At 36.9% G+C, this 26448-nt stretch overlaps 1 protein-coding gene across 17 annotated transcripts in view; it reads right to left on the minus strand.

Annotated features, from left to right (window-relative positions):
• TRIP12 (thyroid hormone receptor interactor 12) overlaps positions 1 to 26448 on the minus strand; it is a 152683-nt gene that overhangs the window by 36723 nt on the left and 89512 nt on the right. For 8 of the 17 annotated variants that reach the window (XM_037029231.1, XM_037029235.1, XM_037029239.1 and 5 more), the window contains 13 exons: positions 22170 to 22318; positions 20084 to 20119; positions 19884 to 19979; positions 18955 to 19047; positions 18612 to 18773; positions 16832 to 16900; positions 16581 to 16746; positions 9101 to 9218; positions 8800 to 8959; positions 6848 to 7001; positions 5402 to 5630; positions 4866 to 4984; positions 103 to 310 (listed from right to left, as the gene is read on the minus strand). In XM_037029231.1, coding sequence (XP_036885126.1) covers positions 103 to 310; positions 4866 to 4984; positions 5402 to 5630; positions 6848 to 7001; positions 8800 to 8959; positions 9101 to 9218; positions 16581 to 16746; positions 16832 to 16900; positions 18612 to 18773; positions 18955 to 19047; positions 19884 to 19979; positions 20084 to 20119; positions 22170 to 22318 — 1759 coding nt within the window. The remainder of the gene's footprint in view (positions 1 to 102; positions 311 to 4865; positions 4985 to 5401; positions 5631 to 6847; positions 7002 to 8799; positions 8960 to 9100; positions 9219 to 16580; positions 16747 to 16831; positions 16901 to 18611; positions 18774 to 18954; positions 19048 to 19883; positions 19980 to 20083; positions 20120 to 22169; positions 22319 to 26448) is intronic. The other 9 variants (XM_037029240.1, XM_037029236.1, XM_037029234.1 and 6 more) reach the window with 3 other exon arrangements.

Genomic DNA, 26448 nt, shown 5'->3' on the forward strand with positions numbered 1-26448 from the left:
TAATATGAGCACTCTAACATTTTATTCCCTGTGTTGAGCCTCAATCACCAGGGCAGAGTCAAAGGCAAAGACCACAGAAGTCACCACACAACTCCCACTTACCCTTGAGGGCTCAGATCTAAAGAATCATCTCTGCTGTGCTGCAAGCTGGGGGATCCCAAGTCAGCTGCAGCATTCGTGGCGGCCGTGGCTGTTCCACTGCTGACTGACGTAGTGGACCCCAAGGATCCTGACCCATTCGTACATGCCTTTGGTGGGCTTGTCAACAAAGACTCCGATTCTGCTAAGTGTTTTACTTGATGCATTACACCTATATAGTAATACAGATTAAGATGAGTCAGTCCCTTTTTTTTTAAAGATTTTATTTATTTATTTTTAGAGGGGAAGGGAAGGAAAGAGGAAGAGAAATATCAATGTATGGTTGCCTCTCATGCGTCCCCTGCTGGGAACTGGCCTGCAACCTAGGCATGTGCCCTGACTGGGAATCGAACCACGATCCTCTGGTTCGCAGGCCTGCACTCAATCCACTGAGCTACACCAGCCAAGGCTAAGATGAGTCAGTCTTAATCAGGACTCTACCTCCCCACAATTATTAAATCTCTTAATACTAACACACTGATTTATAGGGAATGAATAGAAAATATCTAGCAAAACGGAAAAAATTTTAGGTGCCAAGATTTGCAACTTGACTCGTTACAAAAGTACCACATAAATTAGAAATTTAACAGATTATTTATATTGAGTATCTCCTAATATTCAAAACCAAACCATAAGAAATTTAGTAGGGTCACAAGTGAAGTCATACTAGAAATATAAAATGCCCATTACAAAAACAATAATCAGTTACTGAACCACAGTGCACCTGTGGGGCTTGATCACAAGGAGAGAAAAGAACTAAAACCACTAGTTAAATTCAAATGCTACAATGAGACAATATCTCAGTAACAATGCTAACAAAAAGAAGAGCACCAGCTATGGAAGGGAGGTTATTTTCATACCCCTGAAATTATACAGGAGAGCTAAATAGTAACTTAGAAGGCAGGGGTTAATATCCAGGCTAGGATCATGCAAGGAAGCACCATACTTCGGGGATGGTCCAAGAACTAATTGTATGCAATGATGTGGTTCTGAATACGTCTAAGTGCATGTTCACACATTCACATTTTTCTGGGGAAGAGTCGAGTTTCCCATTAGATTCTTTTAAAAAGATACATCCAAATTATTTCAAACTTCAGGTCACCATTCCGCAATATTTGTGGCAATCATATGCTTGGCTGTGCACTCAGTACTAAGGGTACAACCAATAGACATAAAAAAAATGAACTCAGGGCACTTACTGACTAGTGGGAAAGACAGAATTTTTGAAATAACACAAGTAGTGAATTTCTCATGAAAAATACAGTGCTGCAGGAACATTAGAAGGATCTAACAGAAGCAAAGTAAGGTCTTCAGAAATAAGTGACATATGTAAGTGAAACCTCAAAGAACAGCAGACATAGCCAGACACTAAGCACTAAAACCAATCAAGATTCTTCCATATATTTCATAATGTAAAGGCTATCGGTTGGGGCCCCCCCCCCCCGCGGGGCAGCCTTCAATACAATGGCACAATTAATTCTGTCAAAAAGTAAAATTAGACTTCAAGCCAAGATGGGAGGTGTAGGATGCACACACTTTGCCTACTCACACAACCAAAAGAAGGACAACAAATTTAAAAATAAAAAAATATCCAGAAGTACCAGACTTGTACGCAAGTCTGACAATCAAGGAGTTAAACAAGCAGCATTCTTCCAGACTGGTAGGCAGGGTGGCGATGGACAGCTGGGCACACAGGGCATGCAGCAAGGCCATCCTGCAGGACCAGGGCTGGCAAGGCGGCTGCTGGCACTGGCAGAGCAGGCAGTCCCATCTTTGTGTTCAGATAAACCAGAAGGAACAACTGGGGAGCCAGGCAGACCTCTGAATAAAAAACCCTGTGGGGGTTGAGGTAGCAAAAGAAACTCCCAGCCTCACAGGAGAGGTTAATTGGAGAGACCCACAGGGTCCTGGAACGTACACAAAACCATCCACCCAGGAATCAGCACCAGACAGGCCCAGTATGCTTTTGGGAAGTAACGGAAAACCAGCAAAGAACGAAGCAAGCAGCACTGTCCCTTCCCCCACATATAGCACAGCAACATGGGTTGCCCTGCCCTGGTGAATACCTAAGGCTCTGCCTCTTACAATGTAACAGCTGTGCAGAGAGAAAGAAATACGACCCAAATGAAAGAACAGATCAAAGCTCCAGAAAAAAATACAACTAAGCAATGAAGAGATAGCCAACCATCAGATGCAGAGTTCAAAACACTGGTAATCAGCATGGTCACAGAAATGGTGGAGTATGGTTGCAAAATAGAGAAAAAAGTAAAGGCTATGAAAAGTGAAACAAAGGAAAATGCAAAGGGAACCAACAGTGACAGGAAGGAAACTAGGACTCAAATCAATGGTTTGGCCCAGAAGGAAGAAATGAACATTCAACCAGAATAGAATAAAAAACAGTAATTAAAAATAAAATGAGGGCAAGCGTAGGAACTTCTGAGACAACTTTAAATATTCCAACATCTGAATCAAAGGAGTGCCAGAAGGAGAAGAGGAAGTAATTGAAAACTTATTTGAAAACATAATGAAGGAGAACTTCCCCAATCTGGCAAAGGAAATAGAAGCTTTCAGGAAGTCAAGGAAGCTCAGAGAGTCCCAAAGAAGTTGGACCCAAGGGAGCATACACCAAGGCACATCATAATTACATTACTCAAGATTAAAGAGGAGAGAATCTTAAAAGCACCAAGAGAAAACGAGACAGTTACCTACAAAGAAGTACCCATTAGACTGTCAGCTGATTTCTCAAAAGAAACCTTGCAGGCAAGAAGGGGCTGAAAAGCAGTATCCAAAATGATGAAAGGTGAGGACCTGCATCCAAGATTACACTACCCAGCAAAACTCTCATTTAGAATGGAAGGAAAGATAGTGCTTCCCAGATAAGGTCAAGTTAAAGGAGTTCATTATCAATAAGCCCTTATTATATGAAATGTTAAAGGGACTTACTTAAGAAAAAGATTAAGAAACATGAATAGTAAAATGACAATAAACTCACAATTCTCGACAACCAAACCTAAAAAAACAAAAACAAAAGTGAACTAAACAACTAGAACAGGAACAAATTCACAGAAATGGAGAGCAAAGGGAGGAGTATTAGCAGGGAGGGAGGGGGAAGGCAGAGAATGGAGAAAAAGGTACAAAACAAACAGGGGGAGGTTAAGAACAGTATGGGAAATGGAGAAGCCACAGAACTTATATGTAAAACCCATGGACATGAACTAAGGTGGGGAATGATGGTGGGGAGAGGGGAGTACAGGGTGGAGAATAAAAAGGAGAGGGGAAAAAAGGGGACAACTGTAATAGCTGAATCAATAAAATATACTTTAAAAAGGAAAAAGATAGAAAAAGTAAAACCAAAATCACTCTGAAAAAAAGACTGATTCTGACATGCTTTAAATGAGAAAAGATGAAACAACTGAAAATAAACTACAACAAAATAACAGAATACCAAAAACACAATACAGAACACAAAAAAGGGTACACTAAGGCTAAAAACAAACACATGTCAAATGTTTATGCGAGCACAGAAAATGTCTATTTGTGTATACACCTGATTTGTTAGCCACAGTGGTTATGACTGGGAGTGAAGAGAGTCTGCCTTCTATTTCATGTAAATATGTGGTGTTGGACTGTTTTGAAGACCCATTGTTACTTGAACAGAACTGGTAACAAACAGTGAAAACCTCTTCCCTTATGATTCACCACTATTACCCTAGCATGTCTACTGCATTCTCACGAGGTAAAGAGATGTGAATCCAGCATAAGAAAAGGTGGTAAAAAATGGAAAACACACCATATGCAGAAAGAATTAGGACTGTTGGTAAAATGGAAGACAAAGCTAAAGATTACTTGAGGGAAAAACACCATTATTTCCTGTACCCTCAACACCAAAGTATGCTAAAAGACCAAAAGAACCATGAAAAGATTCTAAAGATTCTATTCAAGATACTGAAGTTTTAGTATCTTAGCAGGTTTTAAAAGAATAAAACACCCAAAAGACTGATACAGCTTCATCTTTGAGGCCTTCAATGAAGAGAATGGAAAACTATCATGTCTCCTGGGCTGATTTCGACATTCAAATTCCTCAAATTAGAGGACTGAACTAATTGCATTCTGAAGATTCCAAGCCTTAAAATATTCCATTACCTACACAATGAAGTATAAAATAATCCATTTACAATTGTTCTGATCTACTATCAGGATTAATTGAAAAAGAAAATGACCTCAATGAATCTTTCCCAGTAGCTGTAAATTATTAATAGAAAAAGAAAAATCAGCCCTGGTTGGTGTGGCTCAGTGGATTGAGTACCAGCCTGTGAACCAAAGGGTCACCGGTTTGATTCCCAGTCAGAACACATGCGCCTGGGTTGTGGGCCAGGTCCCCAGCTGGGGGTGCATGACAGGCATTGACACAATGATGTTTCCCTCCCCCACTTCTCAATAAATAAATAAATAAATAAATAAATAAATAAATATCTCAAAAAAAGCAGTCAATGATCACTTCTGGTCCATAAACATTTAACTCACTGAAACTGACTAGTGTTCATCAACCGTCAGCAAATCTCACACAACCATATTAACAGATTTATAAAAGATACACTATATGTACAATACGTGGGCTGTAACCCGGAAAATACCTTATATAAAACATAATAGTGTTAACTGTTGTTACGACTATACTTCTGTGGAAACACTAGTTAGACTAAAAGATTAATCACAAATGACATCACCTTCTCTTCTGAAGTAAACACTAAAAATATCAGGTAACTTCTGCATTAAAATTTCTGCCATCTGAAGGGCTCCGACTACTATCTTCAGGTCTTGGCTTGACAGCATGGAAGCGATGTGACTAAAAAAAGAAAGCATTTGTATATAAAACATTTGTCTCAATTTAATTAATTATTTTGGCCACACTACTTTAAATTTGAGAGCAAAGTATTTTAATAATGAAACTAGTCTACTAATACAAAACCTTTTTCTTTTTTAAGTATATTTTATTGATTATGCTATTAGAGTTGTCCCATTTTTGTGTCCCCTTTATTCCCCTCTGCTCTGCACCACCCCTCCATCCAGCCAAAAACATTTCTTAAAAGCTCAACTTTTGTTTTTATTATTTATCAAAGGTATATGTATAAAAAAGACAAGAGGGGGCTCAAGATACTCCAAATAGTTTTATGTATTGTTTTCTATATTACATGTAAGATTTCTGAAATTACTTGCAGAACCATGAATTACTAAAATGTTTACAGTACTTTCATGAACACACCTTGAAACAGCATGATTCTTCAGGACATCCTTCAGAAGTTCAGCATCAGCAAAATAAATTATCCTAAGAATTGCTCTAAGGCACTTATGTCTGACCGCAGGTCCTGCTGAGGAACTATACACTTCATAAAGAACACCAAATAATGTCTTAATAAAAGACTTAGCCAGTTCCGGATCCTCTTTCATAAGCTGTGCTCGAGCATCATCCTTCTTTAACTCTGAGTATCCACCTGTTATAAAACATGCATGATACTAAAGTTACAGATTTCAGAAATACACAATATATAGCATTCAAGTCATTTTAACTTTTTGAAATGCTGAAATATATTTGATTACAAAACAAATCAACCTATCTAATGTGATCAACTGAGATCTATAAAGATACCAAAGGGATCATGAAGACAAAATTTAGCCAGCTAGAAAACCACTCACCATTCTGACCAGCTAAACAGAACAAGGCACCACTACACTGTGTCCATCATTTTATTAACATATTCTCAACAAAATACCGGGGATATTTCAGTATTAACCAGATAAGCCACCAGGTAAGAAAAAAAATGCAAGAAATGGACAGTAAGCATTTAATTAGCAGCTACGGAAAAACAAGATGACCTTTCCTTTTCCTTGGAGGCAGTAAGGTGTAGATGAAAGGTAACTGATGGAATGGTCCAAAGACCTTATCTGGCCTAGCACATATTTGGGTAAGTAAAATTTTACTGAAACAAAAACAAACATTTGTTTACATACTGTATACACTGTTTTAGAACTACAATAGCAGTGTTGTATACATGGACTACATAGCCTGCAAAGCTTAAAATATTTCCTCTCTGGCCACTTTCAGAAAAACTTGGCTGAACCCTGCACTGTAAGCTAGAGCTTCAAAAGTAATGCACTAAATCCCTGAGAGAAATAAATGTCAGAAAACTTAAAAAAAAAATCACCCTCATTGTTCTTCATTAGTTAAAAAGAGAGTTTTGGTGTAAATGCATCAAACAAAAGGTTGGGAAAAACTAATCTAATGAGTGTGAATGAATCTAAAGGTAGAATAAAAAAAATAGAATCAGAATAAAAAATAAAAAAAAACTGCATGGGCCAATTCTGGTTAGAGCACAAGAAACTGCAAGTTACTTATATAAAAGGATCATGGGAGCCCTGGCTGGTGTAGCTCAGTGGATTGAGCGCCGGCCTGTGAACCAAAGGATCGTGGTTTGATTCTCCCTCTCTCCTTCCCTTCCCCTCTAAAGATAAATAAATAAAATCTTTATAAAAAAAAAAAAAAGATCATGGGGAAGATATGGTTTAAAAATATTGGCTCATTTGTCAAGTAAAACCCATGGTAATAACAACAAATTAAATACTTAAGTTTAATAAAGATACTCAATGAAACAATTATTATTGCAAATATTATTCACATTATTATACTACTTTTAACTCGAAAAGCACTTACTAGTGTTAGTATTGGCTAAAGGGTTAGGTTTTCTCTGAATGGCACGTGCTGTTCCCGTGTCCTCATTGATTTGCTGCATAGAATTAAAATCAATAGTATAAACTCGTCCCAGAGTGGACAAGCTTATCTCATCCTCACCGACCTGATGGGCTGCCTGAGAGCAAAGAGAGAGAAACCTTGAATATAACCATGGAGAAATTTATTCACTTAAGACACAGTAGGGACCCTCCATAAATGCTAACTTGCACATTTATTTCATCAGGTTTTATATAATAAAATAACAGAATATGAAGTATTTAATAGTGTGGGTCTGACAAAACACATTAATTAAAGGAATCATTCTCAATTAAACACAAATATACACCACAGGCTCTATCAGGTCCCATAAGACATAAAAACAGGTGAAAATCTTGATTAAAGATCCAGTCATGTAGCATCACTGACACGAAGAAGACACCATTTGTATTAAGGATCTTAAGACATTGCTGATAGGAAAAAATGTATTATTCACAAACCACTGTATCTAATTCTATGTTATAAAGGTATTTACACCATAAATTCCTAGTAGCCCACTAACATCCTCCTTTAAACAAAATGATTCTAACATTATCCTTAGGTAAAGAAAAAAAACTTTACATTTAAATGATACTCTAAGGTTGTAAGGGACACAACTGGAATTAAGACAGCAATCCTACCCCCTAGGGGTTGCAGGAATTACACAGTACATTTATAGAATGAGGCAATTTGGTTCACACTGTCTGCTTGATTTTAGACAGCCTAAAGAAGGGACAAAGTACTCATTCTTATAACATGTTCAAACTATGGAACTCCTAGGTCGAATGGAAGATAAAAGTCTTAGGAAAGACAAGATAGAAAATTAATAGTGAAAATGCAATTATAAAAAAAATGCTAAAAAGAATGCTCTGAGTTAGAGAACATGACCTGCTTATACACTAAGGCTAATGATACATAAAAGATGAGTCCTAGTTACCCTCCTCATAAAGGCCAACTCTGATTTTAGATATTTTCATTAGAACTTCTGAATTTGTAATATAAGTCAGTGGTTTCCAAGTTTTTCAAAAATTCTTTTTTAGAAACTAAATGGTGGAAGACATCTTAAAAGAAGAATGCCAGTTTAAGCGTGAAGTTCTAAAAATTTAAAAACCAGTTTGAAATTACAAACTACATTGATACTCAAGACAGACAATACATGAAGTATGGCATTTCCAATAATGCAGTTACCAACATTTCCTGAACTAGGGCAAAGTATTTTAATGTAACATTTCATACCTCTATATTAAGTATGAAAGTAAGAATAAAATCACACATAAAACCTGACCAAAAAAACCAAATCAGTGTAATTATCTTGGTATATTTCCTTCCTAAGTATTATTCCTTTTCTCTTATTTTGCTGAGTTCCCAAATGAGTTACACATAATTTTCAATATTGTTCTCATTTATAATATCCCATTTTATATCATAAAATTTATCCCATTAATGGATTATATGAGGCTATGCATGTATCACAATTTACTTAATTAATTCACATATTTATTTCCACATTTTTGTTCTTAAAAATATTGAAAAACAGCTGTTTTTATGTAAATTTTTGCATATGAGAGATTTCTTTTGGATAGGAGATAGAAGGAACTTTTAAAAGCATATAGCCTAACTCATCCAATGTTTCCTTCCAGAAATGAGGAAACTATGGAACAAAGAACTTAAATTACTTGCTCCAAGTCAATCAGGTAGTTAGCAGCAGAAGCGGGACTAGAACATCATGTTTTCTGACCTGAACAGAAATGAGGACCTTGTTCTCAGGAGACAAAATGAGAGAATCTTGAGTTAATTCAAAACTGAGCACATTTAAGTACACATACCCACCCTCCCCAGTCCATCCCTACACCCACTCTCCACCAAATAGACACATTTAAACGGTACGAGGAAACTACTACCTCAATGATCCGGCTGTCAATCCTGTTATAGGGATGCCAAAGGCCCCGGTCATCACGCCACTGCCATATCGCACCATCTGTGTTCTGAGCATTTCCCTTCTTCAGCATGGTATCAACTGCAAAAATGCCTTCTTTTGGTAAGCATGGCATAAGTTCACTAGAAAAAAAGGTGCAATTATTTTAATAAGTAGTTTCCCCATATATTAGTAAATGTCAGGTCTGTAAAGCAGAACACCCTCTTATAAAGCACAGCTGTTGTTGTTGTTGTTGTTATTATTATCATTAGCTCGATCTTTACCAAATCAGAGATGTCAGTTCATACAGTTCTTGAGGGCTTCGTGGAACAAGATCGATCTGTTCCTGACAGCTCCCATTGGAGGCACCACACAGGAGGAAGTGAAGTGTTTCTGCAATGTCTATAAAACCAACAATGAAAAACAAAAGCCTATGAAACTAGTTATATTACCTACTTCTTTTATTTTTTATTTTAAATTTATTAGGGTTACACTGGTTAATAAAATTTAAAAGGTTTCAAATGTAAAATTCTGTAATGCATCATCAGTATATCGCACTATGTGTTCACCCACCCAAAGTGAGTCTCCTGTCACCATTTACTCCCCCATCTTTACCTTCCCTTACCTCACCCCACCCCCTTTCCCTCTGGCAATCACTATACTGCTGTCTGTGTCTATGACTTTGGTTTGTTTGCCTTAATTCCTTCAACTGTTTCACCCAGCGCCCACTCCCTTACAGCTGTCGGTCTGTTTATATTTTATTTTGTTCATTAGATCATACCGCCCACTTTATAAGGTATTCCGTGGGGGGGGGGGGGGGGGCATTATTTTCTTCTTCAGCAATATACTACTGAAATTAAAGTAAAAGACCCAAATAACTTGTAATAAACACCTAACAAACTTTTAACAATTTCTTTCTGAGGACTTCAGTATAGGTCTCAGTCTTCTAGCTGGACACCTAATCACATATCCAACCAGAGACTTCACCAATCTTTTATTACTTTCCTTGAGAAGCACAGTGATTTCTACAAAAAAGTGCACTTAATGTGCATTTTAACCCTAAATTCAAGTATATTCGTATCTTTGTCTTCAATTCAACTATACTGAAAATGTGTGGCCAATAAGACAACACAAAGCAACTAAAAGCATCTGAATCTTGGCTTTCCAGTCAAAATGGTGGCATAGGCAGACATGGCTTGCCTCTTCATACAACCACATTAAAATTACAACTAAAATATAGAGCAACCATCACTCAGAACAATCCGAAATCAAGCTGAATGAAAGTCTGAAAACCACAGAAGAAACCACATCTACCCACAAGGGAGGAACGGGCACAGATGCAGAAAAGGTGGCCCCACATGCACATGTGGTAGATAAAATTTGGGAAGGATATGTTAGGAGAGAAGAGTACCGACCCCACACCAGTACCCCAGCCCAAGGGTTCCAGTGTCAGGAAGATAAAGTTCCCACAACTTCTGCCTGCAAAAAACAGCAGGGATTGAGTCAGTGGAACAAACTGCTGAAAACCCCAAGCAGTTCCTCTTAAAGAACCCCTCCACACATGGACTCACCTACTCAGACTTACTCCCTCTGAGCCCCAGCACTGGGGTAGCAGCTTGAAAGGTACCAGCATACTGGAAAAAACTGAAGTGTCTGGCATCAAGGTGAGCGGAGACTATTGTCTAATTTCTAAATATTCCCCCTACAGAGCCACAAAGCTAGCAAGCAGGTGCCTTATCTAAGACTCCATCAACATGGCCAACACTGTTTGACCCTCCTTGGAGATCCCCAGAAACTCTGCCTCGCCCAGTTTTACAGCCCACCTAAGTTGCTTTTCCGTAAGAATGTCTAGTCTCTGCTTACTGTGTACAACTTCCTAAATACTCTCAAATAAGAAACAGCTGGCCTTAGTGAGTCTTAGGTCCCACACTAGCAGCAACCAAACTAGATTTGGTTTAACTTCACCTGGGAATCTCTGAGCCCAGCACATTCCAGATTGCTTTATACCTCAGGCAGGGTGGCCCCAGGCAGAACACAGGTCAGGTCTGACTTTGGCCTGCACCACCTGGGAACCCAAGGCTCAGTGCACCCAGTGGACAGATACAGACCATGTCAGAGCAACACCACCCTGCCCCTGCACAGCTGATCCTGCCGGAGGGCAATAGTTGATGGTAAGTGGTCACAGCCAATCCGTAAAGCTGGATGGCCTGGGTAAATCCTCCCATTGATCTGACAACAAAAACCAAGGCTCAACTATGACAGGAGGGTGTACTCAGTCCATACAGAAGGTACATCTCAAGTACCCAGCTTGGGTGTAGGGAAGACTGTGCCACTGGACCCTACAGGACACCTATACTTATATTAAGTCACACTACTGAGACAGGGAGTCATAGTAGCTCCACCTAATACATAGAAACAAACACAGGGAGGCTTCCAAAATGAGGAGACAAAGAAACATGGCCCATATGAAAGAAAAGGTTGACTCCAAAAAAAGAGCAAAACAAAATGGAGATAAGCAATCTATCAGATGCAGAGTTGAAAACATTGGTTATAAGGATGCTCAAGGAACTTAGTGAGGACCTCAGCAGCATAAAAAAGACTCAGTTAGAAACAAGGATACACTAATTAAAATAAAGAACAATTTACAGGGAAACAACAATAGTGAATAAACCTGGAAATCAAATCAATGATTTGGCCTGGCTGGTGTAGCTCAGTGGATTGAGCGTGGGCCTGCAAACCAGAGGATCGTGGTTCGATTCCCAGTCAGGGCACATGCCTGGGTTGCAGGCCAGTTCCCTGCAGGCCCACTCCCAGCAAGGGACACACAAAAGGCAACCATACATTGGTGTTTCTCCCCCTCTAAAGATAAATAAATAAATAAAATCTTAAAACACAACCAATCAGAACAAGAGCAAAGAACCCAAACACATGAGGATAGTGTGCAGCCTCCAAGACAACTTCAAGAGATTCAACGTTTGCAGCATGGGGTGCCAGAAGGAGAAATAGCAAGAAACTAGGAATCTATTTGAAAAAATAATGAAAGAAAACTTCTGTAATTTGGTGAAGGAAATAGACATGCAAGTCCAGGAAGCACAGAGTCCTAAACAAGATGGATGCCAAAAGGTCCACTCCAAGACATATCATAATTAAAATGCCAAAGGTTAAAGGTGAAGAGAGAATCTTAAAAGCAGCAAGAGAAAAGGAGAGTTACCAGAATGGAGTTCCCATAAGATATTTAAGCTGTCTTCTCAAAAGAAACTATGCAGGCTAGAAGGGATTGGCAATGTCACAAAAAGTGGGGACCTACAGCCAAGATTGCTCTACCCAGTAAAGCTATCATTTAGAATTGTAGGGCAGATAAAGAGCTTCCCAGACAAGAAGAAAACTAAATGAGGTCATCATCAGCAAACCATAATCATATGAAACGTTAAAGGGACTTATCTGAGAGGACCAAAACTATGAATAAAATGGCATTAAATACATACCTATCAACAACTGAATCTAAAAAATAAACTAAGCAAATAAGAATACAGGCAGAATCATGCGAGCGCTCTGATGGTTCCCAAATGGGAGGAGAGTGTGGTGGAATGGGTGAAGAGGTGAGGGGCTTTAAGAAGCACAAATAGGTAGTTACAAAATAGCCATGGGGATATAAAGTACAGTATAGGAAATGGAGAAGCCAAAGAACTTATGCATGAAACATGGACATAAAAAATGGTGTAGAGACTGCCTGAAGGAGTAGAGGGTGCTGGCTGAGTGAAGCAAAGAGGGGGGAAATCAGGAAAACTGTAATAGCATAATCAATAAAATATAATTTTTTAAAAAAAGCATTTCAATCTTGCACTGACTGGTATGGCTCAGTGGGATGGGGGCTGTCCTGAAAATCAAAAGGGCTTTGCTTTGCTTCACTGTCAGGGCACACGACTGGGATGAGGGCAGGTCCCCATCCGGTGGAGTGCAAGAAGCAGCCAATCAATGTTTTTCTCCCTCTTTCTCCCTCCCTTCCCCTCTCTCTAAAAATAAATAATCATCACCTTTAAAAAAAGCATCTGAATATTACCATATTTCGTAATCATAAAAGACATTTTCTTAAATGACAATAACCATGCCATCTGAAGACAAAAATCATTAAAATATCATGTACCATAAGTTTCTATTCTCAGAAGACATCACTTCATGGAAGAATTTGCATGAACCAATCTGATGTGCTGACAGCATTGAGTAGAAGTCCTTAGCCTCCATAGGGTTTAGTCACCCTAACAGCTACGACCTTAAGACAAGGTTGGCTCTCTGTTGGGGGTGGGGTGGGGGGTGTGTGTGTATGTGTACTATACATATGAACACACACACAAATAAATGTTTCATTGAAATGTTTTGCCAGTTATCAAGGAAATTATTCTCCAGTGATATGGGCAGAGATGCATGGACAGTTAAATCTCTGCTTCATTGAAATGTTACAAATAGAAAATACAATGTTTAAAAATTTCTGCCAGCTTTCCAAAGAAATGTGAATACATGGCAGTGGTACACGAGGATTCATTTTTTTTCCTTTTTCAGAGAACGAGGAAGGCGCTAAGAAAGAGGTATAGAAGTATCGATACAAGAGAGAAACTTCAATTGGTTGTCTCTGCACCCAGCCCAAGAGAGGAGTGAACTCACAACCCTAGCATGTGCCCTGGGAATCGTATCCATAACTTTTCGGCTTAAGAGACAATATTCCAACCAAGTGAGTCACACTGGCCAGGGCCATTAAATTTTTTAAAGAGATCAGAGGATAACAGCAAAATGGAAAGAGAAAAGGTACATGTTTCCACTGTATTACTGTTATAGAAAGAAAATATGCCTAGTAGTCTCTGTATTATAAATGTGCAAACTTCCTAGAGTACGCAAAAAAGACGAAAATGTTCATCATATTAAAAAAACCCCACAAAACAAAAATTATGCAGCAATCTCCCACACAAGTTTTCAGGGAAATGCTGTACCCTAAAAGAACAAGAGATAATCTGTGCTCAAACTTCAGACGATGGTGGGCCACATAAAATTCAAAAGGCTCCCAGGGATTTTTAATAAGCAAAGTGTGTTTTTACCACAGAAAGGAGTTATTAAACCTTTCCAAAACTTACCTAGGCAGAGAGCACTTGATCATCGCACAAGACAGAGTTCCTGGAATACCAGGTTTGAGGATGACTTAATGATTTAAGAGGAATCTTATCAGTAAATCACCTCAGCAACACTATTTTCCTTAAAACTTCTGTGCCAATGCACTAATTCACAAGAAACACAACTAAAAATACAACTCAGTTCCTCTCAAAGAGAGTACATAGTTCATACTAGTTAATAAGTTAATAATATAGTAATAAGTTATACTGCTCAATATTCTATCTAAGGCAGTGCAATCAAAGCCTATTTTATTAGTGAATATCATCCTTGGCTCCCAAGGTAACATCCCCAGAGATCAGAATTATGGATACAAAATTACACAAAACCATGGGAGGTTCATACAAAAGTTGCAAGTTCAAGACTAGCAACAACCAGGACTTCTGCCAAGATGCAGCCATAGGTGGAAACACTGTGCCTTCTCCCACAACCAAGTTTGAATACAACAAAGGTTTAGTAAACAAAGACTCAGCCAACGAACAGAAAATTAAACTATATGGAAGTCCGACAACAATGAACCGTTCAAACGGACCAGTAAGAGGGGCAGAGCCAGCAGCAGAGCAGGGTCGGGCAGGAAGGATCCCCTGACCCCAGGTGCCCAGGCAGCCGGGGTAGCACCAGGCAGACCCTGTGAGGGCACAAGGCAGCAGGCTGACCATGTTCACACATTTGCGCAGAGATAAACCAGCAGAGGAGTGAGCAGTGAGAAGGACCACACAGGCCCCAGCAGCGAACCCAGTGAGGGCGCAAGACAGTGGGCTGACCTCAGTTGCACATTTGCGCGCAGTGGGATGGACCGCACAGGCCCCAGCGGCAGGAGGCGGCAGAGGGGACCGCCACTGCTTTCCTTTGAACCCACCCCCACATACAGCATCACAACCCAGCAACTGAGTTGCCCCGCCTTGGTGAACACCTAGGGCTCTGCTCCTCATACGTAACAGGCACAAACAGTCCAAAATATGACTCAGGAAGAACTCAAAGCCCCAGAGCCGATAACTCTAAGCAAAAAAAATAGCGAACCTCTCAGATGCACAGTTCAAAACACTGGTGATCAGGATGCTCACAGAACTGGTTGATTTTAGCCACAAATTAGAGGAACATGTGAAGGCTAAACTAATTGAAATGAAGGGAAGTGCACAGGAAACCAATAGTGATGGAAAGAAAACTGGGACTCAAATCAAGGGGGTGGACCACAAGGAAGAAATGAAAAAAGAAAAAGAAAAAAGTGAAGTTCCGAGAATTCAAAAAAATGAATGGAGAGGCTTAGGAACCTCCAGGACATCTTTAAACATTCCAACATCTGAATTATAGGGTACCATAAGGGGAAAAGAAACAGCCACCAGTGGAAAACTTATTTGAACAAATAATAAAGGAGAGTTTCCCCAGTCTGGCAAAGGAAATAGACTTCCAGGAAAGCCAGGAAGCTCAGAGAGTCCCAAAAAAGTTGGACTCAAGAAGGAACACACCAAAGCACATAATCATTACATTAGCCAAGACTAAAATGAAGCAGAGAATCCTAGAAGCAGCAAGAGATAGGGCAACAGTCACCTACAAAGGAGTTCCCATCAGACTGTCAGCAGATTTCTCAAAAGAGACCTCACAGGCAAGAAGGAGCTGGAAAGAACTATTCCAAGTCATGAAATCCAAAGACCTACAGCCAAGATTGCTCTATCCAGCAAAGCTTTCATTTAGAATGGAAGGACAGATAAAGTGCTTCTCAGATAAGGTCAAATTCAAGGAGTTCGTCATCACCAAGCCCTTATTATATGAAATGCTAAAGGGACTTATCTAAGAAAAAGGTAAAAAATATGAACAGTGAAAGGACAGCAAACTCACAGTTATCAACAACCACACCTAAAACAAAAGCAAACTAAGAGGACAGCTAGATCAGGAGCAGACCCATAGAAATGAAGAACACATGGAGGGTTAGCAACAGGGGAGTGGGAGGAGGAGAAGGGGGGAGAAGATACAGAAAATAAGTAGCATAGACGGTAAGTAAAAAATAGATGGGGGAGGGCAAGAATAGTAGGTGAAATATAGAATCTAAAGTACTTGAAACACGTGGTCATAAACTAAAGGGGGGAATGGTGGGGGAGGGGTGTGCAGGGTAGAGGGGAATGAAGGGGGAATAGAACAACAACTGTAATGGTATAATCAATAAAATATATTTAGAAAAAGACTAGCAACAACCAAATTTTTTTAATTCTGCATTCTTCAGACATTAACTTGTAAAATTTAAGGTTTAAAGAAGTTACAGTAAATTGCAATAATAGTGCACTAAAACTTTATTTCCTACACATTGGATAAGATTGGGAAGGGCTTAGAAACACTACAGTAATAAAGATTAGAGACATTCATGGTTGAATGTTGCACAGAAAGCAACCATCTTGGGTCTTTAGCCCTACAATCGGCAAGGGTAAAATTTTAATACACTATATACTTTCTTAAGTGTATGTAGAAGTGTTACTATATTATTCCAACACAAATTTATTACACATTAATGTTCTTTACCTTTATTATCCAGTGTCTATGATATTAGCAATCTCAAGTAGATATTTTTAAAAGCCATTTTTCTTCCTTAATGTAGAATAATAAAATAGTACTTACTTTGCTTCATAAGCTGAACGGCTAAAGTTGGACAGTTGGAACACATCAGAGAAAACATGCGGACCACCATTATAAACATTCCAGAACTTAAAATTGGTGGAGTCACCACCAATAACTGTTGAACATTTGTAAGCAGATCTTTGGAGGCAACCTGCTGGAGTAAATTCTTCACAAACAGAAGAAAAAAAATGTCATACTGTGATCTCTCAATTTAATAATTTCATGAAAATATCACCAAGGCAGATGCTTACCTCCTCATGTTGGAAGTTGTCCACTAGACGTGCAAAACAAAGGCAAGTGCTTTCTACTGACTTTTTGTCCTATTTTTTAATAAAGGAAAATAAAGTTTATTAATATAAAGTATGTTCACTGTCCTAAATCACTAGCTTATCTTCTCCTAACCCCAATTCTTTAAGTCTGGCTAAAAGAGATAAGAGCTTTGAAAATGCAAGGAGCCTCAGAAAGGTACAATCAATAATATGATTTCAAAGCAAAGGGAATCATACTGGTAAAACCTCCCTCCTCCAGGCCCAAATAGATAAATCCAAATACACAGAAAAGAAGAAACGACCTTTTTATTTCTCTAATTTTACTTTAGTTTTTCATTTGTGTTTTCAGTTGTTCAGGAAGAGAAGAAGGGTCAGCTCATTTGTGTGTCACATACGGATAAATCTTATTATACTAGTCCCCAGTGTGCTTCTCTAGTTTTAATACCTGAACAATTATAATAAAGAAAAACATCCTATCATCCTAAAAAGCATCCCCAGTGCAAATATTTAAAACATGCATACATGAAAAATTTGAAAACAGTTAAATAGGTGTGTATGAACCAGAGGTTTACTAATAATGTGAAAAGGTAGGTACAGATTTGTTATACTCACTATACAAAAATAGTCTGAAAATACTATTAGAGTGGCCTCATTGAGAAAACATTTTAAATAGTCCATGTAAGAACAAAAAGAACAATTTAAGGGCTTAACCAGTGTTTTGAGAGACCTTATTTTTTCCTAATAAAAGTGCTTCCAATGTGAAAATTAGACTTGTTTGTGTAAAAGTGAGAATTACTGTGGTATTACAAAAGCCTTATACCTTCCCTGTCACTAATTGTCTAGAAAACTGGTCCAACAGTGGCTAACTATTGAACTTTCTGATGGTCACGCCTATTTCCAACACAAGATACGAAGTCACAGCTAACTAGAGAACATATTTCTAACTCCCATAAAGGTTTATCTCAACCTAGTAAGTTTGTACAAGTAAATCAATGACACTCTTTGTGTCCTGATCACCTCAGAAGAAAACACTCCAGAAGAGTCAATAATCATTACTATCTATCTTATGTAAGTCCTTTATTTAAGTATTTTACATACCTAATAGTCCCAAGATTTTAAGTGTTCTTTGTGAAGGTAATTTAAAAACCAGATTCCTTTTTAAAAAACTCTCTTTAGAAACAGCACTTTAAAACATTAATTTACATTTAAAGAAAATTCAACTTCTCTGTGACCTTGAATTGAGGTTTAACTTATGATCTGTCCTCCACTGCAGTGCCTCTGTAAATCTTGCTTCTCATACTACATTCATGAAGTCCACTGAGTCCGCCTCCTAAATAACTGCTCCTGCTCTTCTCCTCGGACGGCTGTAGTCTACATTTTCCATTTCATTTTTATTTGGGACACGTTTCATCTCCTAATCTTATCTTCCTCGCCTTGTCTATCTAACCCAATGCCTTTCCAAAAGGAAATTTTGATCATATCAAATAGTAAAAACTCAATTTTTGCTAAAATAACAAATTTATCACTTAAAGTCAAAATAGCTGAAGATATCAAATATATCAAATACTATTCGTTTGCATAAGTCCAACAAAATTTATAAAATACCTAATATGGTACATGAGACTGGATAACAACAAAAATGATGAGTCAAAACATTTCCTATTCATATATCCAATTAGAGAATTTAAAATTCTAGTTACAATCGACATTTTAAAAGTGTAACAAAAATGTTTATAACATATAAAATAGTTCCATATTTTACCTGGTGAGTTAGCCTTTGGGTAAGCAATGGGAGGGAATCTGCCACAAAATGAAATTCATCTGGTGTGATACTCTGGCAGCAATTGGCTGCAATTGCTAGTGCGTTTCTTTGGGCATTTATGCTGAAGAACTCTAGATATAGCAGGCAGTCTGCCAAACCACCCTAAAATACAGAGAACTGTTAAAATAAAGAAATACCCTTTATCAGCAATTTTAAAAGCCTACTAGTAAGTCTAGCACATCACTCTGGAAACACCATGTATAGCTAACAGAGATTACAATCTAAGAGTTGTGCATATAAAATCCAACATGAAATGAAATAGTGTTTCAGCAATAACACTTACTGCTTGTAGAATGGCTTTACTGTGTCTACGTGATAACATCTCCAAGGCGGTCAAGGCCTGCTCTGCCACATCAATACACTGAATTACTTGCAGCTGGGAACATAAAAGTAGGTAACCTTAAGGTTATCGTTCAAGTTCTTTTCTAGTCACTTATCTTCACAGTATTTCCTCTAATTTCCACCAATCTATATTGCCTCCAATGTGAAACCCACTATGGGAAACCAGCTTAAGCTATAATGTATCACAAATATAGCTTCCAAGTACTGTGCTGCTTAAAGATACTGAAAAATCTTTTATATTGAGAACAACTGATGTGTAATTAGAAAACTTTAATTCTTTGTATTTAAAATAAATGGGTTTATTTTCTAAATATTATAAAGCAGTTTTTAAACTTTTTATGTATTTCAAGATTATCAGATAATATAAATTTTATCATGCATTAAAAAGGAAAAGACCCTTAAGATGGACCAAAACCACAACCTACCACATATGAAAAATATTCCCTTTCTCCACTGACTCACTTTATGGCCTTGAGCAAGGCACTTTTTCTGCCTCAGCCTTCTCAGCTATAAAATGAGGTTATACATAGCTATAACCTCATTGAGATGTTTTCTAGAAATAATGAAATTAGTTTTGATCAAGTACAAAGGTCTTCTCTAAATATTTTAATGTGGTAATTGCCATTATTAAAAATTAGACACCTGGGTTGACTATACAAATGTTTGATTAACATCAGCTTTAAACTAGAAGTATTTTTCTGGAATCTTGGCAAAAAAAAAAACAAAAAAAACAACCACCTTAAATAACGAATGTTAGAAAGTATTTTTTAATGTGGCCTTACAATGTGATGCACTACTTTCAAGTTCAGAAGTGATGAGACCACTGAGACTTGAGCTTGATTCCCTCTAAGGCCCCACTTCTAGGATTACCTTTTCTAAAAAGACAGGAATTGCATCTACCACAACAGCAGATGACCGAGGAAGGGCTTCCATCATGTATGTTAAGGCTCGACAAGCATGGTTCATCTAGAAAACAATGTGGTTTTTCTTAAAAAAACCAAAAACCAAAAAAAAAGAAAAAAAAAACCTTCAAAATATTAGTGTTTTTTAAGAATGCAGGACATACTTACAATATCAAAATTATGCTCCATCTGCAGTAATGTTATCTGTTAAAAGATTATTAAAAAAGTATTAGAAGCTATTTATATCCTTAGAGAAAAGTCCTAGAGGAGGTATTGATTCCTTTACTTCAACTGAAATGGAAAAGTTATTATGCAAAACTTTTATCATAGAAAAATCATATCGAGATAAAAACCTAGTATGCATGCACAAGAAATGATTATGTGTAGGATGACACGACTTACACACTATAGCTCCAAGTTGGGAACTTTCCTGGATAATCATCACATCATGATCCAGGTCAAAAACAAAGCCTTCCCATTGCTTACGATCCATCTTTCTAGTACCTCTAATCCACCACCCCCTTTAGAAGCTCATTAAACACATCACTGAGGACTTAATAGGTGTCAATAAATACTTAGTACCTAAATACACAAAAGCAGCCATGAACAACTTTTGCTTAAGTTAACAACTGACAGTACAGATCCAAGACCAAGACTTAAACTCTTGTGAATAAGCTTCTCTAAAGTTGAGATAAGCACCATTTAACTCGGATGGAAAATACACAGCAGCATAGGATTTAAACACAATATTGATCATAATCAGAACCCAACTGTGCACTAATTAAGACCTATATTACTATATTTATTCTACAAATGCATAAATGAGTCTAAATACCTGATTTTTATTTTAGTTTCTCTTGTGGCAAAGACTTTAAGCACATTTCACCACCAGCAAATTAAGTAATTTGACTATGCGTCAACATTTTTGCCTAGGCTTAACAGCTTATCTATTTAACTAATAATAACTTCATTTTAACATTAAACAGTATAAGGTAAACCTAATTCTTTGTTGCTATTCATTTATTAATGAACAATAACAAGAAATTTTAATTTGGGTAACAGAAGCCAGTTATTCAAATTAATCAAAGAAATCTGTCATTTAAGCATGAAAATTAGCATAGGCTAACTGTAAAACAAGTAAACAAGGAGATACTGCTTTTACAAAACATTCAGGAATCAACACGAAAGGCTTCAGAAAGTGGAACTAGCTTTCCTTATCCAAAGGTCTGAGTGGCAACATGTAAAAAAATTGGTTTAATCTTCATCAGCCCCTGCTAGAGACCAGCCATACAACAACTAAGAATGGGCAGAAAAAAAGACTACATCACCTTGTATTTGACTAGTCTTCATTCAGCTCTCTCCTTAAAACTCAGCTTTTCCCTAATTTGATAATGTGATCAAGTGGAATAATCTGATATACCAACCAATCATAATTTCATTTTGTCAACTAGGCATGCAAAAAAAATTTACACAACTGTTTATTTTTAACTTCCCAGGTAAAATATGTTATAAATGTGACCATTATATTTATGTTAGTCTTTGTTAGTATTTTATTCAGACTCAAATTATAGCCAATTTCTTTAATCTTGGACTAAGGAAATTTACCAAGCTACTCTTAAAAGACATATTATGCTCAAGAACCTATCTCCTCCTGTGGTTTCCCAGTAAAAAGCTTAAGCATTTAAGTTTAGTAAATTCTAAATATCAACTTGTATTTGTGTTGAAAAATCATTAAAAGATTTTAAAAATTATATTTTTCTATTGTGGTTACTGATTTTGTTTGGTTTTGGGCATTTCTTCTTTTATTTTTGCTTAACATCAAAAATAAACACCTTTTAAGCTGGAAGGATCTATATGGGCTGTGGCTTGACAGCTCGGCCACATAACAGCCATCAAACAGGAAACCTGCGTGATGCACAAAGAAACTCACAAGTGAGCTGCTTATCACTGCCCCATGTACCACAGGCTGAATGAGAAAGTGTGTCGGTTCTGGTGCAGCACGTCAAGAGGTCAACAATTTAAAACTAGTCATTTAACTATCAAAGATGGGATAACTATTCATCAAGAAATGGCTTAGAAAATTTACTCAATCATCATTAGCAATCCCATTATCTATAAACACGAAATAAAAACTCTACTGTCTTCTTGTTCTGCCATGTTGTAAAATTCATAATGACCATAATTATACTTTCAGTAAGTATACTGGCAGCACAGAGGACAAGTGAGGTAAAACAACGGGGAAACTCTATCTTACCAAAGCTGGAACAACACTCTTGACAGGAAACCCTCCCAGTGTCTCTTCATTGCCCATGACCAATAATTGACACATTTCAATGACTGCCTGGAGTTGCTGGCTTTCATCACTTGCTTGTAATCCTTGCAGAAGCTGCTGGGCCTTAGAACCTACACAGGGGGAATAAATGGTTATTTTTAAACATACAAGAAAATTGTTTCTAGGTAAAAGATATGTTTCTAGTCGTAGCTGGTGTGGCTCAGTGGTTGAGTGCCGGCCTGCGAATCAAGGGGTCATTGGTTCCATTCCCAGTCAGAGCACATGTCTGGAATTTGGGCCAGGTTCCCAGGGTGTGTGTGGGGGGGGATGGGACGAGACAGGCAACTAAACATTGATTTTTTTTCCCTTTCCCTTCCCCCCTTCCCCTCTCTAAAAAATAAAAAATTTTAAAGTCACTCTACCTACAGGATTTTGCTGTGTATAATGCACATGTTTTTGCTCAAATATTTTAGAAAAAAATAAAGATGCTTATTATTATACATGGGTTGTACTAATTTTGTATCTATGTTTTTAATTCTTTTATTTATGCTTATCCATTAAAAGTGTAACTCTAGAAAGCAATAACGATATCTGTATATAAAATAATACCCTGGAATACAATAATCAGTTTTGTTTCTAAATATAATTAATCAATTGAATTAATTGAATTAAAAATTAAAACAAAAGATTTTCCCCCTGAAAGTTTGGGCCAAAAATGTGGGTACAAATTATACACAGGAGCACATTACCCAGCAAAATATGGTGATTGCTAGCTGCTTATCTTCTTTGGGTCCCAAAGTCTGGGTCCATTATCAGGGTTAAGACAAGCTGCTGACAGTTCAAGACCAATTAGCTGAATTAACTCTGCCTTAAAGTGATCAAGTTATTTGTCTAAATATTTTGTCTTAATATTTATCTACTTAAATGATACAAGCTGATTTTTTAATGGCCAAAACAAAAAAAATCCATATGACTATTATAAATTGTTACTGTTAAAATACCTGTTTTAAGTATCTAACATATATAAAATATATATTAAGTGTATATGTACAGTGAGCAAAAGTTTTCTGCAATAATGAACACCTGCTAAACAATGGTGCCCAAACTTCAAAAGAAATGGCATAAACCTCTAAATACCTGCATCACTATAAATGTAATCCAAATAGCAGTGAAAAAGCAAATGATATTAAGTAACAGAATAATGCACCTAACAAGAGATTGGAAAGAAAAAGACTATTTTCTAAAAAATAAAAAACAGCAAATGACCTTTCTACCTCTTCTCATTTCATTTGCAGATGCTACTATCAGAGTATTTTTAGAGAAATACTTTTAAGGCTCAATTCCATTGTCCAAATAACTGAAAAATGCTAAGACTCACAGAAAGGAGTTATCAGAAAGCTGAACAAAACACTAAAAAATTTCGAATTTTCATGAACACCTTCCTACTTGTAATTATGATTAATTCATTCAATGAGGACCAAATTTGTACCTCACATTACTTTCAAGCCCTTTCTCTTCTTACACTCTCTCAGCTTATTCTTTTTATACTAGATCTTCTCACTCTCATATCACCGGCTATCAAAATGAACAGAAACATGTTTGGAAAATGTCAATAAATGTAGAATTAACATGAAAACCAAAGGTTTTTTATTTCATTGAAGCTTCAATGTATTTCTGGAGGGCATAGCATAGCCTTTCAGAGGGACACAGGTGATTCTTGAAAAGTTTACTTTATTATTTAAGACTGGGGCCAATAAACTGCATAAGTATCACTGCCTTCCTACCTTTACTACAATTAACAGTCCATGTAAAAATGTGCTGCAAGAAAGTCAAGTTCAAAGGGATATCATCTTTAAGATTTTCAAACTAAATAGTATCAGTTCTAGTTAGAGTAGGCTTGTCATTTCTGTGTGAAATAACATGGAAGGAAAAAATGAGGGGAAAATAACTAGTGAAAACAGAGAATCCTCAGTTGCTTCTAGATTTGTTTTTAAAGGATGAAATAATTTATAGAAGCATAACCACCTTAAAAAACAACGGACACACATGCCACTGGATATACTATAAATACCGAGGCTAGCAATTCTAAGGACACATCGCTCTGGCGTGATCAAAATCATCACCAATATCCACTATTATGCTAAGTGAAATAAGTAAGACAGAGAAAAGACAAATAACATATGACTTCACTTTTATGTGAATCTAAAACACAAAATAAAGGAAACAAACTCTTAGATACCGAGAACAAACTGATGACTGCCAGGTAGAGGAGGGGTTGAGAGGCTGGGTGGAAAAGGGTGAAAAACGGTGAAAAGGGGTGAAGGGATTAATATGTACAAATTGGCAGTTACAAAATAGTTACAGGGATATAAAGTACAGTTCAGGGAATACAGTCAAAAATGCTGTCGTAACTAAATACTCCAGGTGGGTGCCAAGACTAACCTGGGGAATCAGTTCATAATTTATATAAATGTATAACCACCTAATGTTGTACACCTGAAACTAATATAATATTGAATGTCAAGTATAATTGAAAAATTAAAATTAAAATAAGAAAAAATAAATTTAAGGGTCTCAGGAACTACCCAGAAGTCTATGGACCATACCTTGAAATCATTACCACAAAGCAGGGGTTGGTTGGCAAATGTTTTCAATAAAGAGCTAAATCTGGCTTCCTACTTGTTTTTGTACAACCTGTAAACTAAAAATAATTTTTGCATTTTTAAGTAGCTGAAAAAACTTAAGAATAATATTTTGACATATGAAATATAAATTACACTGTCCCTAAATAAAATGTTTTTGGAGTACAGCTATGGTCATGTTTCTATGTTGCCTGTGCCCGCTTTCATGCCACAGTACCAGAGCTAAAGAGTTGCAACAGAGATTCTATGGTCTACAAAAATCAAAATATTTTTTACTATCTGGTCCATTACAGAAAATCTAAGCAAAGATGGACCAAATGAGTAAGAATGTAAAGAATTTCAACCAAATTGGAATCTATAATAAAAATCAACTGTTTAGAGCTGAAAAACAGAATATAAAAATTAAGAAATCACTGACTGGTTTAACAATACACTGAAGAAGACAGCAGAAAAAGGAATTAGTAAATTTAAAAGCTGACCAATACAAAATTTTCAAACTGGTAGAATGAAAAAATGCTCATAAAAAACAAAAATAAGGGCCCCGGCTGGTGTACCTCAGTGGATTGAGGGAGGGCCTGCGAACCAGATGATCGCGGTTCGATTCCCAGTCAGGGCACATGCCTGGGTTGCAGGCCAGTTCCCAGCAGGGAGCTCACAAGAGGCAACCATATATTGATGTTTCTCTCCTTCTCTCCTTCCCTTCCTCTCTAAAGATAAGTAAATAAAATATTTAAAAATTAAAAATTAAAAAAAAAATAAAATGCAGCGAGAGAGAATGTTGAATGAGTCCAAAGTTTGAACATATATGATCTTGATACTCGCAGCAGGAATGAAAGGAAAATATTTGAAGAGGTAATGAGATAAGAAAAGTATTTAAAGAGATTATGGCCCCAAAATTTTCCAAAACTGATAAAAGGTATCAAGCCACAAATTCAAAGTTTCCAATGAAACTGAAGCAAATTTAAAAGGAAAGAAAGCGTCACACAGTCCTACTATATACTTAAGCTACTAAAAATGAATTATATTTTAAAAAACCAAATCTTAAATCCAAAGGAAGAAGACACTACCTTGAAAATGGCAACAATAAATTTTAAACAGAAACTAGGAAAACCAGAAAACATTACAAGAGCTGCTAATTTTATAGATGGGGAAAATATCTTTTACAAATTAAGGCAAATCAATGATTTCTCAAATTCAGAGAGAAGTAATTAGAAGCAATCATTTACTACATGAAAAAAGGTGTTCTTCAGGCTAAAGAGAAATGAACCCTAAAAAGAAAATGCAGGAAGGAAGAAAGAGCATTGAAATGACAAATATGTTGATAAACAAAAGAATATGGATATTCTAAAATAGCAATTATGTCTTATTGTATTAATACCATGTGTAAGTAAAACAAATTAAAACAACAGCAGGACGTATGGCAGGAGATAAAAAGAGTTAAATTGTTGTACAGTTTTTGTACTGTTTGGGTGCAATAAAATATTATTATAGGGCTATAATAAACCAAGGATGTATATTATAATCTTTAGAGTATCCACTAAAAGTATATAAAGATATGTAACTAAAAAGTTAGAAGAAATGACACCACACTATTGTTATACATGACTGGTAGGAAGACA

Source organism: Sturnira hondurensis, unplaced genomic scaffold, assembly GCF_014824575.4.
Source record: "Sturnira hondurensis isolate 20B ecotype Veracruz unplaced genomic scaffold, ASM1482457v3 Scaffold0020237, whole genome shotgun sequence".
NCBI classification, from domain to species: Eukaryota; Metazoa; Chordata; class Mammalia; order Chiroptera; family Phyllostomidae; genus Sturnira; species Sturnira hondurensis.